Source organism: Talpa occidentalis, unplaced genomic scaffold (assembly GCF_014898055.3).
Source record: "Talpa occidentalis isolate TD23 unplaced genomic scaffold, MPIMG_talOcc4v2.1 talOcc4.14, whole genome shotgun sequence".
NCBI lineage: Eukaryota > Metazoa > Chordata > Mammalia > Eulipotyphla > Talpidae > Talpa > Talpa occidentalis.
The window spans coordinates 34,097,971-34,119,344 of NW_023601433.1; the positions used below are offsets into that span (position 1 = coordinate 34,097,971).

Here is a 21,374-nt window from a genome sequence, read left to right on the forward strand (position 1 = left end):
TGTGGTAAAATTAGTAATAATGATATTTATCATAAGTAAGATAAAGCAATTTAATAATCTTCTACCTATACATCATTCAAGTGTGTAACTTTTGTTCAGCAAATAGTGTGCTTTGATTATAAGCCATTTATAGTTAATAAATGAAGCACTGTGCTTCATAAGTTGAATCTTATCATTTGTCTGTGTGATAGTCATGCTCCTTTTAGAAAGAACATTGGATTAGAATACAAGAAACTGGTTCTGACTCTGACTTCATTAGCAATTAGGTGGTGCTATGTAAGTCACACTTTGATTTCCTCCCTGCAAAGTAGAAATAGTCATAATAAAACTAAACATGTGATCTTTATTAAAAAATAAGTAAACTCCACTGATCAAATAAAAATTTGTTTTTAGTAATAACCATTATAAGATATTCATACAATCCTAATCTATGTATTCATGTAATACCTATAATGCAAAACTAAGACATTCTTAGACATAGTTAGCCAATCTTTAGCCTTTAAAGTACTAAAGGGAACTAGGCTTATACTAAGATTTTGTCTCCTTTTTTGTCATATAGCTAATATTTCGAGAGTATTATATATAACTTGACAGTGAAGAGCTTTGTCTTTTGTTTCTATCTTTTGTGGTGTCTAGCATAGAGAAATGCTCAACAAATATGTACTAATTCATTAATCAAATTAAAACAAAAGTTCTTACCTTTTCATCATGAGGTGCATCCAGGAATGAACTAATACTGCAAAGAATAACATGTCCTTCTGCATGAAATTTAAACATTGGGATCTTAATTAGATATTCTGTTGCCTGCATTCTACCCAGACTGCAGTTACTTTGATTCAGACATTTATATTGGTAAATAAAATAGTAAGAAACCTGAAGTGAAAAATGAAATCTGAAACCCAGTTTTAAGAAAGCAGTATTTGAGTTTCTGCTTAGTAAGTTATTATGAGATTATCTTGTACATTCAAAGTTAAAGTTCTTGTACACATCAGGGTAGATGAGTTAGAAATGGATAAATCATTGTCAAATGTAGTTCAAACTGTTATGGAGACTATCATCCCACAACCAAAATGATAGTTACAAAAGCTGGACTTAAGCAAGGCAGTGATTACTATCCATGGTATATCATATTAAAATTGCAGAAAACCAAAAACAAAGAAAAAAGTTGTGAAAGAAGCCAGAAAAGGAAAATACCTTTCTTATGGAAGAGCAAAGAATTACATCTGAGGTCTCAGAAACTATGCAAGCAAGAAAAAAAAATAGGGTGAAATATTTAAAGTATTGGGAGAAAAAAAATACCAACCCAGGTTTTTATGTATCCAAAAAGTTATCCTTTGAAAGGAAAGAAGAAATAAAGACATTCTCAGAAAAACAAAAATTGTGAGAATTTGTTTTCAAAACAATGTTTAATAAAAGTTCTTAAGAGAGAAGACTATATAGATCAGAAACTCAGATTTACATAAAGAAAGGACATATGAGAAGGAATCATGAAAGCACAGTAAAAGCTAATAAAGCAATTTATTCAAAATAATAATAGCAAAAATGCATTTGATGATTGTAACTTAGGAATACTTGAAATGAATAATAGCAATGACAAGGGATTGAAGGGAAAAATTAGGAATACTTATTTAAAATTATTCTTATTTTTTATTATATCTTGTTATAAGATATATGTGTCACCTGTAAAGTGATATGGTGTTATTTGGACGTGGGCATGGATTAGTTGTAAATATAACTGCAAACTCTGAGGAAACCACCAAAAAATGTAAAACAAACAAAGAAACAAAGAAAGAAAAAAACAAAGTGGTAAGTGTGATGTGGTAACATCAAACTGAAAAAGTGTGAGCCTATATCTCTGAATCATACACAGTATCATAAACCAATATTGTTTCAATAAGGAAAAAAGCAGCATAATTTGTATACTAAGAATGGGAAACAATGGAATGATGTAAAAATTTTACTTAACCACAAAAATCAGAAAAAGCATGAAAGACAAAAATAGAAAGTAAAAAAGGAGGCAACAAACAGATAGCAGTGAGAAACATGGTAGATATTAAGTCAACTACATCAATAATTGCTTTAGATGCAATAGCCTAGGCAAACCAATTAAAAGATATTAATATGTACATGCCTAACATCACTGTCAAAATACATGTTGGCAAAAATTGATAAAAATACAAGAAGACATCTGTGAGTCCATTGATATAGTTGGAAAATTCAACATTTCTCTATCAGAAAAGCCCCAATCCAACAAGCAGAAAATTAATAAGGACATCTTTGAAATCAATAGTATCTCTAAGTCAGTTGTATATAATTGACCCCTGTTGATGTTTTTATGAACAACAGCAGAATAAACAATTTTTCACAAGTTCTCATGGAATATTCACCAAGATATCACATTCTGGGCCATAAATAAAATGTATGTTCTCAATGTATGACATGATTTGATGGAAATTAGAAGTCAATAATAAAAAGATAGCTGGAAAATCCTAAAAATACATAGAGATAAAATAATATACATAGTTTATAAATAAGAGAAAATAAATGAAAGAAAATAAATCTAAAGGGAATTTTTAAAAAATATTCTGAACTAAATTAAAAAAATACAACTTATCAAAATATTTGAGAAGTAGTGAAATTGGTATTCATGGGGATTTTATAGCATTAGACATACATATTAGAAAAGAAGAAAGATATAAAATCAATAATATTTTTCCCACTTTAGGAAACTAGAAAAAGAAGAGAAAATTGAATCCAAGTACGCAGAAGTAAATAATAAAAATTGGAGCACAACTCAATGGAACTGAAAACAAGAAATAATGAGAAAACCAAAGAAACCAAATATTAGTTCTTTGAAAATTCAATAAAATTGTTAAACTTTTAGGCAGACTAAGAACAAAAGAGAGGACAGAGTTACTAATATTATGCTCCTTGGTGGTGTAGTGGATAATAGTCTGTGTTCTCACAAATTACTAATAAAATAAATTATAAATCTTGTGAGCATTAAAAAGGTGGTAAAGGAATACTACAAACTTTATGTCCACAAATTTAGTAACCTAGATGAAATGGACCACTTCCTTGAAAGACAGACACAGTCTATCAAAATTCACCCAAGAAATAACCTGAATAGATATACATTATCAAAGAAATTGAATTAATATTTAATAATTTTCCAAGACAGAGACAACCTGATCACAATGTACTTAAAGGTGAATTCTATCACAAATTTACAAAATACCATTTTGTTGTAATCTTTTCCAAAAGATTAGAAGAAAAGTAATTCTTCTCAACTCATTGTATAAGCCAATATTGCATAAGTTTTCTAAAACTAGACAAAGCACATGAAAAGAAAACTACAGACCAATATCTTTCTGATCAAAATTGTTTATTTGGGGAGGATAGAAATTTAAAAACATGTAAAACTAAAAACTGTATTTACACATGCATGAACATTCACATATACATAATCTTTCAAAGTGTAAGAGAAAAGAAAATAAAATAATGTAGGACTAATTAAATAGACAGAAGAAAAGAAATAGAAAATTAAAAAAGAATGAAATGAAAGAATTAAAATCAACAATATTAGTTATAACAATAAGTGTGAAACAAAATTCCCTATTGAAAATAATCTTTCCTTTCTCTCATTCATGCCACTACTTTAATAATGAAGATTAACACAACATTTTCAAGATTAAAAATGAAAAATTTACATTCTTCTCAACATATAAGTTAAGATGTCAGAAAACACAGTGTCTTGCTCTAAGAACTAGAAATGAAAGCAGTTTGGACCTCCCTGGTGGCCTAGGGTCTCACCACCCACAACTCTGGCTTGTACCCCAATTCTTGTATGTATGTATATATTCATAACTAACTAACTAACTAACTAACTAAATAAATAAATAAAATCTTTAAAAAATCTTGGGGGGGTAAGAAATTAAATAGGTTCTTCTGACATTCATTCATTGTTATATTTATTCAGCAAGTTTTCAATAATATTCTCTTTCATGCTATTCTCAACATACCCTCTTGTTTCTCTTGTCTCAGTAAATGGCATATATTTTCTTATACCCATATCTGTAGCTGGCTACTTAAGAGTAACAACATACCTACATTTCCAGCCAATAGTATCCTTGCACATGGATCAGTATACAGTGATGTCAAAGAAATGGCAGAATATTTTGTGAAAGGTAGCATATCTTTCAGTAGTCTTCCCTTAATAAAGTATAATAATAAATTCAGTAAAATATTAATGTTGGAGTTAAGTTTCTATGCAAATAATCTATCTAAAGAACTTTCTTTACTATTGAAATACTGAAACACCGAGAGTGATTAGTACATTGCTATCCTTGAGGTTTGCTTTGGCAAGTTACTTGAATATTACAATAAAAGAAAGATATCTCTTCATTGTAAATATTTAGGGACATGCAATACAATGCAATAACTTCTTCCAAAAGTTTGAATAACTAAAATTTGATGTATACTCAATAACACAGTGTTTTATATTATTTTATTATAATAGATCATTAATATAATCTTAGTTAAATACCTACTGAAACATTTAGCGGCATGTTCTCACAATACAATTTTTAAAAAGATTTGAAATAGTTAATTTAGTAATTTTAGTGATTTGATCTTCTAAGTTACAAAACTATCTTATTATAAAACTTATGTGTGGCCTCCCTGGTGGCACAAGGGGATAAGTGTCAGCACTATGAAGCTATCCACAGCTACTGCAGCTCTGGTTAGATCCCCAACCTGGTAGGTAACCCACATGGTGCAGCAGACCTCTCCTGTCTCACCCGCTGCTCCCCTCAGCAGTGTATTTCAGTACACCTCCTGGTTCTGTTCCTCACTCTGTCTCTGGTGAAGAGACCTCCCACACCTCTGGCCTACACCCCAGCTCTTGGATGTATAAATAAATCTTTAAATAAAATAATAAAAATATAAAATTTGTGTAGCTTTACAAGTTGTAAGACCAATTATTTGGCTAGCAGGTTTAAAATATTATAATCGGACTCTGTACGGAACATTAGAAGGCTTATATTCATTTATTAATCTTTTGCATCTTTGCCATTCCTTAGTATCCAGGTAAAAGATAAGCTGCCTAACCTCCAAGGTCCACAAGCGGAGGTGTCCATCCTCATGTGCAGTGATGATAATAGGTGCCTGAGTTTCTGTTAAGTAGCTGCCTCCAGGATGCTTTTTGTCCAATGGCTGTCGAAGTCCCACTGTGACATCTGTTTTCTCATCTACTGGAAAATTACTATGCTGTTTGTAATACTTAGAATTTCATACAATGTAATATTTAGAGGCTAATAGGAAAATAACAGTAATAGCATATTATCATCCCTAGAATTTTTTGAATACCAGGGAACTTCAATCAGGGCAGAAAACAAAATAAAAATTAACATGGAATTCTGCATCACTGGAAAGCCTAAAGAGCTTATTTTTGGTGCTATTACAAAAACTCCTACATAGTACATGACAACTAAAACCAGGTAATACCTCTGGTATAAGTCTTACACACACAGAATGGCTTATGAATCTAAAGTAAATCTTAGAAAAATGAATTGTAGACTAAAAAACTCTGAAATATTTTGGATTTTCAAAATCCACAATTAGTATCTAAAAATGCATCATTATAATGGAAATTCTGCCTTTTAGACCACTGAATGCTGCAGTGCCTCAAAATTAGTCACAAAAAGAAAACATATTTTTAAAAAATATTCAGTCACTTAACCTGTCCATGGCATAATAATTTTAATGGAATATAATTGACCTATATTATATTTGTTTAGGAGCATAACTTAAAGATCCAACATTTGTATACAATTTGAAGTGATCACTACAATCTATCCTCTAAGAATTGTTGTACTATAAGGAAGGGAGGTGACGTCATACTGACCTTTAACCTCACTGTCATGTACGCTTTGTTTGCTTCCCTGAATTAGGGAAGAAAAAGAGAAAACATTGTAAGATTGTCAACCTCTATGATATTGTAAGGAAGGGAGGTATACTGGATGAACAGACACTTTGGATAGTTAAATTTACATTTCTGAGCATTAATTTTAAAACATTTTTCCTATTTTTTTAATTATTGAAGTGGCATTGCATTATAATACTATATAAATTTCAGGAGTGCATCGCTGAAAAGCAACCTGTGTTTGTACTGCATTAATTTACTCATCTATAGTGTGTTCTATCCTTCAGCAAACTGTTAACCCCTTCACCCAATTTTTGCACTTTCCCTCCCTCTTCACATCTGGTAACCACTAATTGATCTCATAGTCTTAAACTTTATTTTCTTAAAATTATTTTTAATTTGATTCTTTGAAGAAATGCATTGCAGAGAATTTCATGTCCATAAATGAGGTGCTATAACAGGACATTTTCCTAGTAAACTCAGGTATAGCATTATAATGATTATAATTAAGTGCCTAATATGTACCACATTCTAATTCTATTAACAACCACATGAGTTAGGCTTTATTATTGTCTTTTCACTCGTGAAGAAACAGAAACTCAGAGATTAAGTGGTATCTCTAAAGCTAGTCAGATGATGAATTAAGCGCTTGGACTCAAGCACATGCCTGTGTGATTTTTATATCATGCTAAGTTTGTTCTTTTCACCATGCTAGTTTTAAAATAATTTTGGCAGTGAAAACTTTTCAAACAATATCCTAACTAGAAATGTAATGTGTAAAAATATATGAAATTGGAACTTAGAACATACCTTAAAATTACTGTTTTACATTATGAATTTTAATATTATTATATACCATCTGTCCATCCTCTGAAAACTGTGCAATACTTTTTGGCAAGATATACTCTAAAATTATTATTTTATCAGTATAAAATTGCATGTGCAATTTACTTTATTTCTGTTATGTATTGATTATTTGCAGATATGAAAATGTTTAAAAAGTAGGAAAAATGATGAAAACTGTTTTGACATTGCTTTTAAGGGAAACTGAAAAATGTTTGTATATAAACACATACACATAGACAATCTTTCCATCTATACCTTCCATCAAAGGAGAGGTTCAAATAATAAATACCACTATTTTGAACCAAATTGGGTTTGACAAGAAGATACAATCTCCCTATTTCTTGCTTACCTTACTACTCTGTGGACCCTTACTTGACTCACAGTGGGATGAAGAACATATGGATTCCTGACTTAACCGCCTATAAGAAAGAGAGGAAACCCAAGGAGGAAAAGTTGATATTTTCTGTCATACTCAAAGAGTGCTCTTCACTACTTTAATTTCAGTTGATTACTTTTCAATCATATGTGGAAACTGAGTCACTCATGAGATAAATCACATCTTAAATCTTACATAATACATGTTCATCAGTTTGGTGTTGATGGAAACTGCTGTAGAACCTCAGGCATCTTAATGCTTCCTGGATCTAGGAAATAGAAATCTGTCCTGTATCACAGCTTAAAGCTAGATTTAGAGGCTTTAATAGTGAAATGGTTGAAGGTCCAGTGGTGGGGAGAAGGCTAAGGAGACTGACAAACCTGGCTAACTTTAAACAATTATTGATGTATAATTGACACATGACATTAAGTTTCAGGTATATAAACATAATAATTCAATGCCTGTACATATTTCAAAATCATATCAAGTTAACATTCATCAACATACAGAGTTACAAATTATTTCTTATGATTAAAACTTTTGAAATCAGCTCTTTTAGCAACCTTCAAATGTACAATACAATATTGCTAACTGTAGACATCATAAGGCACATTACATCTACGTGACATTTATTTTGCTAGCATTTATTCTACAGTTTTGAGTTTTGTCTGTGCTGCAATCTTCTGGAACAGGCTGAACAGTGGCTTAGAATTTTGGTACAGACATACTCAGAAGTTCTTAAAGCATTCTCAGAATAAAAAATCAAGGATTAGAGAAGGTGTGACATTATGGCTCAAAACTCAGTGACCTAAAATTAACAAAGAACTTGATTTCTCGCCAGAGAAAAAACTTGGTTTCTCTCCAGAGATGTGTTTATGACTAGCTATTGCCTGAAATACAGAGCTCTTTAGCAAAAATATACATAGGAAAAATACCTTTTTCTTAAATATTTAACAATCATCTATCTACTTGCTCAGAAATGAATGAAGATTGCTTTCTTAGATTTTGGTTGCAAGTATGGTCACGTAAAAACCTTTCATCTCTTCTAGTGTTGTAAAGGAAGTTATAAGAGTGACATGGTAAGAAATTAGATGCACTCCCTGGAAATTAGATCTATGGGACCACCTATCTCCCTACAAAAGACAGCTATAGGGAAGAAAGCTGAAGCCTGGCAGTTAACCCAACTCATGTCTTCTTGTACTTTCCTGGGCACTTGTCTCAGCAGAAATCATTGTGTATCACTTAGATTAGTCCCATTTATATTTCTTGATCAGGAGGTACTGAATTACCTTGCACATTCAGGGGTACGAAATAGGAAAAGTATATCATTAATTCTGAAGTGTTTAGAATCCAAGTCAAGGTCCATTTTGGTACATTCTTCAGGTCTGTGCCTAAAAATAAGCAAACATTTGCATGGTAAGCATTTAAAAATTACATAATTTATACTACTTATATCATATATCTCATGCAGAGCTAACCGACTCTGAAATGTTGGTATCATATAACCTCCAGGACAGCCTCCCTTAGTAACTATCACCACTTTTGTTTATTATTTGTTTTTAGTATATTTTTAATGATTTTTGTTCATTTATTTATGCATACAAAAACGGGTGTAGGCCAGAGGTGTGGAAGAGGGTGAGAGGATTCACCAAAGACAGAGTGGGGAGCAGAACAGTTGGATCAACTGAAATACACTGCTAATGGGAGCAGCGGGCAAGAGAGGAGAGGTCTGCTGCACCATGTGGGTCAGTCAGCTCCCTGTCGGGATACAGAACGCAGGCCTTCATGGTGATAGCACTGAGACTTAACCCCTGCACCAGCAGGGAAGGCCCTGTTTTTAGTATTAAATGTTTGGTTTTCCTGCAGTAAAAAGTTTATATTGTTTATTTTATTTATTTTTTTTAAGATTTATTTATTATACAAGAACTGGGTTACAGGCCAGATTCGCAGGAGTGTGAGAGGATTCACCAGAGACAGAGCGGGGAAAAGAACAGGCAGACTGATGAAATACACTGCTGTGGGGAACAGCAGGCTATTCAGGAGAGGTCTGCTCACCATGTGGGACCCTCGCCAGCCGGCTGGGATTGAACCGTGCTGCAGAGGTTGCGGACAGCTTCACAGCACGGCGCTCAACCACCTGCGCCACCAGGGGAGGCCTAAAAGTTTATATTGTTTAAATAAAAGATGAAACTTACACTTCTTTGACAGTAGATGTTACAAAATTCCATAATATAATCACACCATTTAAGGTTCCAACAGCTATCAAATTATATCCTTCCATTTGTAATAAATCAATGCAGTTCACTTCCATACTGCTGGTAGAACTCTGAAGGAAGAAAACAGAGTCATGCCATCATAAATACAATATCTGACCACAGTATAAATGCTATGTATATACTTTGGTATTCTATGATTAAATTAAAACAAAATGCTTCATATATTTTTTATATAATAGGGAGTGAAATTTGTAAAATTGATTTCTTCCTTTTTTGCCATTAAAATCTTTTAGTTTTTAGAATTCATTATAACAGTAAAATATATTTCCCTATTCTACTGACTCCCTCCTTGCAACCTTGAGTTATTATTTCTTTTTTTTTTTTTAAGATTTATTTATTTATGCATGCAAGAGCTGGGGTACAGGCCAGAGGCATGGAGGTGGGGAGGGCGTGAAAGGATACACCAGAGACAGAGTGGGGAGCAGAACAGACAAAATGACTGAAATACACTGATGAGGGGAGCAGCAGGCAAGTCAGGAGAGGTCTGCTGCACTATGTGGGTAGTTCCCTGGCCGGGGATCGAACTCGTGCTGCAGTGGCTGCGGACAGCCTCATAGGTTGCATCTTAACTCCTTGCACCACCAGGGAGGCCCTGGACTTATTATTTCTTTTTTCATTTTTTTAAGATTTATTTATTTATTTATACAAGCACTGGGTACAGTCAGAAGCGCGGGAGGGCAAGAGAATTCACCAGAGCCAGAGCGGGGAGAAGAACAGGCAGAAGGACCGGAGTACACTGCTGAGGGGAGCAGCGGGCGGCAGGAGAGGTCTGCGTTCTGTGTGGGACCCTCGCCCGGCGGCCGGGGATCGAACCGGTGCTGCAGAGGCTGAGGGAAGCTTCGCAGTCCAGCGCTCAATCGCTGCCCACCAGGGAGGCCCTGACTTATTTCTTGACCACCTTTACATTATCTTTCTCAGTCCTTCAAACTTTTTGAAAGAATATTCTACATTAGTTGTTTTTCCTTACTGAACTTCCTTACTTCCTTTCATTTCTTCTGCTCTATATCACTCTAAAAAAGAAACAAACTTCTTCCAATGATCACTAAACATTTTTTTATTGCTAGTGCTATTTGATTCTTTTCAATTTGTATTTGTTGAGAACTCTCTCTGTTAGATTCTTGGAATAGAAAGTGAAGTAGCATGTCTGTGACCTGAAGAAACACAATATAATGAAAGTATCAAGATGAAGTGTTGATTACTGATGTGAAAGTGGCCCATGGAAGCTTGCAAGAGATTTTACAGAAAAATAGAAAAGCGACATCTAAACGAGATTTTGAACTACTATTCTTGTCACTCTGTTGTTCTTGCCTTCCTGAAATTTCCTTCTCTTGCCATTCTTGATACATGCTCTATCAAGAGTTAGTTTGTACTGGTATCGGTAAAATCCTTCCATTATATTTCTTAGTGCCATCTCATTCTATCAGTCCTTTTCATTGAGGTATAATTAAAAATATAATGTTATATTCATTTCAGATTACAATATAGCTATTGAATATTTTATATAATGCAAAACATTCTACCAACCACTAATATCCTTACTTACTTTCATCTCATTTGCTTTTTCTTTTCCCCAACTCTCTTTGGGCAATATCATTTCTTTATGTTGTAATAATCATCCCAATATTAATTACCTCATAATCTAATCCAATCCCTTCCCACAAACTTCAAGCTTATATATTTAATTTCTTTGAAATTGTACAGGTATCTGAAAGTTAATATGGTCTAATTCCTTACCTCCGTTAAGCATTTCTTTCATTTTATTCTATGTCTCATTAGGTAACATCACATCCTGAAGTTCTCCTTGATCTTCTCCTTTCTTTTACTACCCTCCTCTCTCAACTGCATATCAATATTTAATCAATTGCAAGTTCTGCTGCTTTTATTACTCAAAGGGAACCTCTCCTTTGACCATTCCCACTATCATGGCCTCATTCCATGTCCCCAAAAAAGTAGAGTAGTATTTTTGGTTGGAATCTTCTACTCTCAGTCATGTTATTTTCAAATCTATCATCAAAGCAGCATCACAGTTACCACCCACAACATAACCTGAGTTTCTTATAGAATATGCAAGCTCCTTAACATTGCGAGTATGGTTAGTCCCTTCATATCTGTCCTTCTCAATTTTCTACCTTTCTTCCCAGGCTTCACTTGGATTCATCCCTTACAACTATACAATCTTTTACATCTGTGACTTTTTATCACATTATTTTATTCATTTGGTATTCTTTTTGTCTTCTTAACTACCCAATAAACTCTCAGTCCGGGTAAAGCTAACTTTTGATAATTTCTTAATACCAAATTCAACATTCATCTTCTTTAGGAACCTCCTCTGGTCTAGTCCTCCAAGTTCTGTGCTGTAGTGCGGGTACCATACTGCATTTATCTTTACATTCAATTGGGTGTTCAATACAATATGCTTCATAAATGAGTTTTAAGGAAAGGGGATTTTCATAAACAATATAACTATTTTACTAAGTGACTTTTGCAAATTTTCCATTTATAGAGTTCTAAATTTTGTTGCAAAAGGAAGAGACATAATGTCAATTATGACAAACACAAAAAATAAGGCTTCAAATAAGAGGTTATTTACATTTTCATTAAAATCCAAAAGCCAATTCCATGGTATTTCAGTAATTTTTTCAATAATGTATTGCAACAATTTTCATTTTTCAAAGAAATCATTTCTCATTACCCACTCACCAATTGCTTTGATTGACTCACTATGAATCCATCTTCTTTCTGTTTTTATTGACTATATACAAGGAACACACAGCTGGCCCAGTGTTTCCTGTGTTATGTAGAGTTTGAGGAAGTGGGCCAAAATAATTTATACTAAATATATTTTTGAACTGAAAATATGCCATACATTTCATCCTTCAGTTATGTGCACATTCTCTTGACTCAGTAGGTGTCTGCACCTTCCAAAAATAGTTTTCTTAATATGTTAAATTAATTCATCTAGATTCAATATATATGGATACTTCTGAAATATTTTAAAATGCATTCAAACTCTAGTTCATAGTTATTTACCTTTATTGGTCACAAAAACTTTCAAGAGTCTTTTAAAAATACCATGGTAGACACTTCTTTAAAGAAGATACACATATGACTAACAAGTTTGTGGGAAAATGCTCAACTTTACTTCTTATTATGGAAATACAAATGAAAAACCAATGATATATCACCTTACACCTATGAAAATGGCCTATATCAAAAAGACTGGAAACAAAATGTGTTGATGAGAATGTGTCTAAAAGGAACTTTTATTCACTGTTGATTGGAATATAAATTGGTTCAGTCTCTATGGAAAATGTAAAATTCCTTAAAAATGGAAAAACCATATGACCCAGCAATACCTCTACTATATATGAAATATGAAAATACTAGTTCAAAAAAGCATGTGCATCCTTCTGTTCATGGTCACTCTATTTAGAATAGCTAAGACATGGAAACAACATAAATGCCTATCCACAGATGACAGGTGAAGTTGTGCTTTATATATATATATATATATATATATATATATATGTGTGTGTGTGTGTGTGTGTGTGTATGCTTTATATATATGTGCTTTATATATATATGTGAATGTACTTAATACCACTGATTTATACATTTAAAATTTTAATATGATAATTTTTATTTATTTATATTTTACCACAATTAACAAAAAGGTGAAGATTTCTATATACTACTTAAAATGATCTCCAGAATGTATTGGAACTATTTAAAATATTTTAAATAATAATTAGAAAAAAATAAAAATTTGAAAAAACAACGAAATGAATAAACTTAGCTGTGTATAGAGTTGGTGGCACAAAGATTTATTTCAAGTAATTTTAAAATATGGCAATTTGATGGCACTTTCTAAGTGACATACACTCTAAGGACAAAGACCTGCATAGAAAACTGCAACTGTTTCAGCTAGCATATTTCCCAGAATTTTATTATTTTTCTGAAACTATAATGCAATATACTGTAATATAATACACTACATGACACAAAATTCTATGTATTACATTAGATATAATGTAATACAAAAATAATATAGATAGAATAAATAATATGCTAATATCATTAGGAAGAAAGATTTTCCAAGATAAAGATAAAAAGATATCAAATAAAATAAAATCAGTAAAATCCACATTATCTTAAATATGAGTGGAAATATCAGTTTCAACTAATGATATATTTTCTTTTAATCTTTTTTTTTTCTAGCTCTGTCCACTAAAAACTTAAAAATAAAGATCAATCTATTGGGGATCCTGAAAACTTAGATTGTAGTTTCCTAATACTATTTCCCATTCAATGAATTGACATTACTTAAAGAAATGGTGGATAGTAGATCAGGAAATATATCCAAGATGAGTCTGGAGCATTTTGTCATACCTGGAAGGTGCGTATAAAACATATAAACATCTGCATGAGTTTAATTTTTAATTAAAAAAGTACACCCATTTAGATTGGGGGAAAAAAGAACTCAGAAATCTGAAAATGTCATTTAATCATTGAATATATATATATATATATATATAAAGGAAAAAATATCAGTTGTTTTGATATTTTATATGAAAGGTATATGAATGAACCAAATAGTTGACCTTTTTCTTCAAAGACACATTCTAGCTAACAGTGAATCAGGATGGTAGAATGGCAACTTAAATGAAATAACAGACCTAGATAGTGATCGTCAATGGCTATTAACGCCCCTCAAAAGACAACCAGTCATTATGTGAATCTTAATGGACATATATAACATCATATACTATGATGACTATCAAGTACTATAGAGTACATGGATTTTTTTTAATTAAAAAATTTCAAAGCTGATGCAAATAATTCTCCAGAGACAACTGCCAGACCAAGGGAATGAAGAACTTAAATTATAACTGAGTATGATCACCAAAATTCAAAAAATAGGGAACTTTGGTACCAAACTGCCCAACATTTTCAATAAATAAATTGCAAGGAAAAAAACAGATGCAATTATTTAGAGATTAAGAGATTTAAGAGATTTATTGACCAAATGTAAGATATGTACCATGTTTGGATCCTGCTTGAAGTAAACAAATTGGAAAAAAAATAAACAAACAGGACTAGGAGAAAATCTGGGATATTTGAACAGTATTAAAATGTTATGATAATAGGGACTTCTTGTAAATTATTTTATAAAATATTACAGAAAATAATATAATTTTCATTTTTTTAACCTCACTTAGAGTTAAATACCAAAGTAGCTGAGGATTGAATGACACAGTATGAGGAAGTTGCTTCAAAATAATAAATTGGTAGTGATCATGGGAAAGTGGTGGAAACTGAAAAGAATAAATTTGGATATGCATAAATAATTTTATAACTAATCAATAATGCATAGAAATTCATTGTATTAGTTGCTCTACATTTGTATAAGTTTATAATATTCCATAATAAAAGGTAAATAATCAAGAAATTAAATTTACATTAACATGTTGAGTAAAGGTTTTATCAATGATCAACTCGACATCTGGAATAGACGTGTTGGTGCTTCTAGCAGACTTCTTCAGATGCACAATACCATTCCCATTTTGTAGGACAGGCACAACATCAGGTAGCTCCCATATCACCACAAGGAAAATATCATCTTCCTTACTCTACAACATAAATCCAGTGCAATATTCAATTAATTATTTTATATTGAGCTGTTTTGATATTAAGAAAAAATAGAACACAATGTGGTGTACTCATCATCTATAGCTTTATCAAATCTTAATCCCTGTCTACACCTTCAAAATGTATTTCTTCTCTCTTCATCCATCTACAGATGTAACTAGTAACCCGAATACAGTACTAGTTATGAATAATTTAATATTTTGACATATATGTACATATATAAGCATATATGTATAGATATAATAATATTGCTTTTAAGCTTTTTAAACATTTTATTTATTTTATAAACCAAAAGGATTTTTCTTCAGTTTTCTTGATTCATTTAATAATGTATTTCTGAGGTTATGTAAAACATGTGCTATGACTTCTAGTTCATCTATTTTAGTTGCTTTATGTTATTATATAAATGAACATTATCAACTTACTAGGTATTGCCAAATGACTCTTCAAAATTGTATTTCTGCTACCACCAGAAGTAGATGAGAGTTCTTATTCACATTCATGCTAACAACTTGGTTAAATTTTTTTTACCTATATGTTCATTTTGAAATGGGAAGGCTTTTTTTTTTTTTTAGCTTATCAGGTAGTATTTACTGAGTATTGAATATTTTGGCTTTATAATTCTCTTTAACTCTTACAATCACCAAATGTGGGAGGTATTGCTATTAGCATGTTATTATAATATCATCATTCTATTTTAATTATACTGGATGGGATGATGTTGACTTCTGAAATTTTATAAGTGAATAAAAGCCATTTTTAAGGTTTTTTGTTTTATAAGCAGAGTACGGATCTTTTTAGGTTGAAAGCTACCATGGTAAAGTGGATAGAATATGGCTGAGATGCAAAAACAACAAATTTCTACTCTTTGTTCTGGTGAGAGATTGGGAAATATAAATTTTTTTGGACCATGTTTTCCTTATTTATAAAATGAGAATTTATGCTAGTCAATAGATAAAAATCCTCCCTTTTTTCCATATATTTTTAAAGAGTGGGTTTATTAGGAAAGGGGGCAGAAGAATAAAGGACACTTGCACAGGCACCAGTGGACAGGAAGAGCTGCCTAAGAGTCCTCCCATTTTTAACGCTTTATATTTCTAGATAATATAGGGTCTCTTCATATCTAATCTATGTTAATTAAGAAATATAGGTCAATGGTACTCCTGCCTACTTCTTGATTATTTGTTGAGAGCTTACACCATTGTGTGAATAGCCAGAATCTCAGCAATAACCAATCAGTAATCAGATATTGATATATTAAGTAAGAGTTTAGTTATATTAATATGTCACCATCAAGGTTGAATTGAGTATAGATGTTTTAATAGGGTTAGCTGTTTTGCTTATTTCAGTTGAAATACTTGGAACACTGGCTGTCTGACTTTCTGAATTCATCAAGAGATAAAATATGAAAAACAGACCAGCAACCCTCAACAACCCTCTCTACCTCAGAAATCTGCACAAGACCCAGTCTGGGCCTCATAGGGCTCTACCCAAGACCAGCGATGCAAGCACTTCCAACAGTAGCTGCACCCTCCAGCACCTTGGAACAATCTCAGGCCTTAGTCAGGGTGTTCATGTCCCTGCCTGAAGCCTCAGCAACTACCAGCCAGCCTTTAGTGAGTACCCCAACCCAGCATAGTAGGGATGGAGATACAGCTAGCAGTGTCTATCCAAAGTGATGGACACTGTACAATAAAAAGTGAAACAATACATCAGGAGTAAATAACATTCATCAACATGCACTCACCAAATGAAGGAGCACCAAAACATATTAGGCAACTACTGTCAACTAAGAAAAAATATTGGGAAAAAACACATTTGTAGTAGAAGACTTTAATATCACACTATCACAAATGGACAAAAGTATTAGACAAAAAAATTAATGGGTATTTAATAGCTTTAATTAAATAATTAGACAACATGGACTGAATAGATATCTATAGAATGCTGAACCCCAAATACACTATACACTTTTTTCAAGTGCTTGTGAGACATTCCCAGGATTGACCATCTATTTGGACACAAGACAAATATCAACAAATTCATGAATATTGGAATCATACAAAGTATCTTCTTGGGCAATAAGGATATCAGACTAGAAATCACTACAAAGAGAAATAAACACGGGAAAACCTCTATTATGTAGAGATTGAACAACACAGTACTGAAATATCACTGGGTCAATGAGGAATAAAGAAAATTTTTTTTCTTTTGATGGTGAATATCATTCTTTACCAGTTTATATATTTTTAATTTTATTTTTATATACCCATACAATTGCAACCCCCTTATTTTGACCCCAATCCCTCCCCTCCCTGCCCCCCACCCCTCATAGAGTGTCTCTGGTTCATAGTTGTTTGTTGATTATGATTTTCACTTTCTTATAGTTACTCATTTTCCTGGTCCCTTATTTAGGTTTTCTAGATTCCTGCTATGAGTGAGACCATCCAGTATTTTTCCTTTTCTTTCTGGCTTATTTCGCTGAGCATGATCCCTTCCAGCGCCATCCATGTTGCTGCAAATTGCATGTGTTTATCTTTTTTGAATGCTGAGTAATATTCCATGGTGTATATGGACCACATCTTCTTGATCCAGTCATCTATTTTTGGGCATTTGGGTTGTTTTCACAGCTTAGCTATTGTAAACAGTGCTGTTATCAACAGGGGTGCAGATGCTCTTTGGAATTGATGTTTCTGTGTCCTTTGAGTAAATACCTAGGAGTGGAATTGCTGGATCATATGGAAGTTCTATCTTTAGTAGGTCAAGAAATCTCCACACAGCTCTCCATAGTGGTTGGACCAGTTTGCACTCCCACCAGCAGTGCAGGAGAGTTCCTTTTTCTCCACAACCTCGCCAACATTTGTTGTTGCTAGTTTTTTTAATATGTGCCATTCTCACTGGTATAAGATGGTATCTCATGGTAGTTTTGATTTGCATTTCCCTGATTACAAGTGATGGTGAACATTTTTTCATATGCCTGTTGGCCATTTGTATTTCCTCTTCAGAGAAGTTTCTTTTTAGCTCTTCTGCCCATTTTTTGACAGGATTATTTTATAAAGAGAAAATTTTAAAAATACCTCAAGACATTACAATGAGGACACAATGCCAGAATGTATGGGATAGAGCAAAAGCATCACTAAAAGAAAAGTATATAGCCATATAGACCCATATTAAGAAAGAAGAAATAGCCCAAATAAACATTCTTTTCTCTCATCTTAAGAAAGTAGGAAAAGAATAACAAAAACGAAAAGCCAGTAAAAGGCAGATTTGTCTTTGACCCTTTGTTTATTTTATCTACATTACATATATGTGAAACCATGCAATATTTATCTTTCTCCTTCTGGCTTATTTCACTTAACAAAATCCTTTCCAGATCCTTCCATGTTGCTGCAAATAGAATGGGTTTATCTTTTTGGTCACTGAGTAGTATTCCATTATGTATATATGCCACATCTTGATCTACTGATCTGTTTTGGAACATTTAAGTTTTTTCCGTATCTTGGCTATTATAAATAGAGCTGCAATAAAGATAGGAGTGAAGATTTCCTTTTGGATTAATGCTTTTGTGTTTTTGGAGTGGATCATATGGCAGATCCACTTTTATTCTTTTGTGGAATCTACACATTTATCTCCATAGGGACTGGACCAGTCTACATTTCCACCAATATTATGAGTGTTCCTTTTTCTCCACAACCTCACCAGCATTTGTTGTTTCTATTTTGTTTTGTTTTGCTTTGCTTTGTTTTTATATATGGGCCATTCTTACTGTTATGAGATGTTGTCTCACTGTGGTTTTGATGTGCATTTTCTCTGATGTTAAGTGATGATGAAAATGTGTGTGTGTGTGTGTGTGTGTGTGTGCTGTTGGCTTTCTGCAAGTTTCTTTGAAGAAGTGTCTATTTAGCTCTTCTGTCCACTTTTTTTTTATTTTAAGATTTGTTTATTTATTTATACAAGCACTAGGTACAGTCAGAAGCATGGGAGGGTGAGAGAATTCACCAGAGCCAGAGCAGGCAACAGAAGAGGCAGAGTGATGATACACTGCTGAGGGGAGCAGCGGGCGGCAGAAGAGGTCTGTGTGCCACGTGGGACCCTCATCACCAGCGGCCTGGGATTGAATGGCGCTGCAGAGGCTGAGGGCAGCTTTGCAACCCAGCACTCAACTGCTGCACCACCGTGGAGGCCCTCTTCTGTCCACTTTTTGATTGGATTCTCTATGTGTTGGTCACCGTTTCTTTCACTGTGAATACGATTTTTAGTTTAATACTCTCTCAGTTGTTTATTTTCTCCTATGATTTCCTTTATGCTGGAGATAAGTCCCCGAAGATATTGAGTGTTTTGCCTATGTATTCTTCTATGTATTTTATAGTTTCAAGTCTTACATCCAAATCTTTTATCCATTTTGAGTCGATTTTCACGTTTGGTTAGAGAGAATTGTCTAGTTTCATTCTTTTGCCTGTGGCAGTCCAATTTTCCCATACCATTTCCCATACTATTACTTGTTCCAATGTAAACACATTGTTTCTTTGTTATATATTAGTTGTCCATAAATGTGTGATTTTATTTCGGGGTTCTCAATTCTGTTCCGTTGGCATCCACTGATTTGTTTCAGTACTATCCATTTAAAATTATTATGGGTTTATATTATAGTTTGAAATCTGCTATTGCAATACTCTCCATTTTCCAACAGGAGAGCTTTGGCTATTTGGGAAATTTTGTAATATTTTAGTAATATTTGTTCCATTTCTTTGAAGAATGTCATTGGGACTTTTATTGGGATTGCATAAATCTGTAAATTGCTTTGAATAGGATAGACATTTAGATAATATTGATTATCAAATCCATGAGCATGGTCTAGCTTTCCATTCCTTTGTGTCTTCTTTTTAATAACTTAATCCTCAAAGAAGATATTTGGTATGATTTCAAGCTTCATGAATTTGTTGGTAGTGTCTTGTGACCCAGTATTTGGAAATTGTCTTGTGACCCACTCTATCTTATGACTCGGGTCAATCCTGAGAATGACCTATAAACACAACAGAAAATTGTGTATTGGTCTTTTAGTGGTTCAGTGCCCTCTGATGTCAAAAGATGTTTGCTTGGGGTGATTGTGTTCTTTTTATTTTCTTCCCGTTGGTGAGAGTGGGGTGTTGAAATCTCCAACCACATATGTATTTTCCCCAATGTCTGTTTTCAGATTTGATATTGTTTGTTGCATTTTAGTGCCATTTTTATTTTGGTGAGTATATATTGAGTATATATCATATCTTCCTATTTTGTTTTCCCCTTAATGATTAAATAGCATCTATTACTATCTCTTGATATCTTTTAAAGCTGGAAATCTATTTTAACTCTATTAGTATGTCTGTCCTTGCCTTCTTTTGGGTGCTATTTGCCTGTAGAATTTTTTTTCATTCCTTTACTTTCAGTTTATGTTTATCTTTGGTCATTAGATCAGTTTACTGGAGGCAGCCAAAGGTTGGTTCGAGCTCTCACTAGTACTCTGACCATGTGAACTGATATAAAGGAAAAAAGGGAGCAATAAGTAAAATAATAAATACCTAAAAACCCTGGATAAAAACCTAAGATTATAACCAACTTGTTAGAGGAGGGGTATAATATTAATTTACAAAGATAAAAGGAAATTCCCTATTACAACCTATAAAATTGAGAAAAAAATATAAAGAAGAACATATCACAAAAGCTGAGAGAAGAAACCCTGAAATAATCTCAATCCAGCAGAATTATGGAATATGCACAAAGAAGCATTTAAGGTAATAGTTATAACAATGTTTATTTCATTAAGAAAAATGGTGGGCAATGTAAAACTGGAATACATCAAAGCTTGAAAAATATATGACAGGGTTACAACCAGAACTAATGGATATAAAAATAACTGAATTTGGGCCTTCCCTGTGGCGCAGCGGTTGAGCGCTGGGCTGAGAAGCTACCCACAGCCTCTGCAGCACCAGTTCAATCACCGGCCACTGGGCGAGGGTCCCACTTGGCACGCAGACCTCTCCTGCTGGGCTCACTGCTCCCCTCAGCAGTGTACTTCATCAGTCTTCGTGTTCTGCTCCCAGGACTAGCTCTGGTGAATTCTCTCACCCTCCCATGCCTTTGAATGTACCCAGTGCTTGTATAAATAAATAAATAAAGCTTTAAAAAAATAAAAATAGCTGAATTTAAAAATGCAATAGAGAACATCAATAGTACATAAATATGAGTACTGCAGAGAATGAGTAACCTGAAAAGCACAGTCAGAAAATCAACAACAAACACTATAGCATTGCGAAGAATCAAAAAC

At 33.1% G+C, this 21,374-nt stretch overlaps 1 protein-coding gene across 6 annotated transcripts in view; it reads right to left on the reverse strand.

Annotated features, from left to right (window-relative positions):
* WDR64 (WD repeat domain 64) overlaps positions 1–21,374 on the reverse strand; it is a 147,354-nt gene that overhangs the window by 26,313 nt on the left and 99,667 nt on the right. For 4 of the 6 annotated variants that reach the window (XM_037510281.2, XM_037510279.2, XM_037510284.1 and 1 more), the window contains 8 exons: positions 14,881–15,051; positions 9,341–9,471; positions 8,435–8,536; positions 7,119–7,188; positions 5,906–5,942; positions 5,110–5,252; positions 4,107–4,212; positions 700–758 (listed from right to left, as the gene is read on the reverse strand). In XM_037510281.2, the coding sequence (XP_037366178.1) occupies positions 700–758; positions 4,107–4,212; positions 5,110–5,252; positions 5,906–5,942; positions 7,119–7,188; positions 8,435–8,536; positions 9,341–9,471; positions 14,881–15,051 (819 nt within the window). The remainder of the gene's footprint in view (positions 1–699; positions 759–4,106; positions 4,213–5,109; positions 5,253–5,905; positions 5,943–7,118; positions 7,189–8,434; positions 8,537–9,340; positions 9,472–14,880; positions 15,052–21,374) is intronic. The other 2 variants (XM_037510282.2, XM_037510280.2) reach the window with 1 other exon arrangement.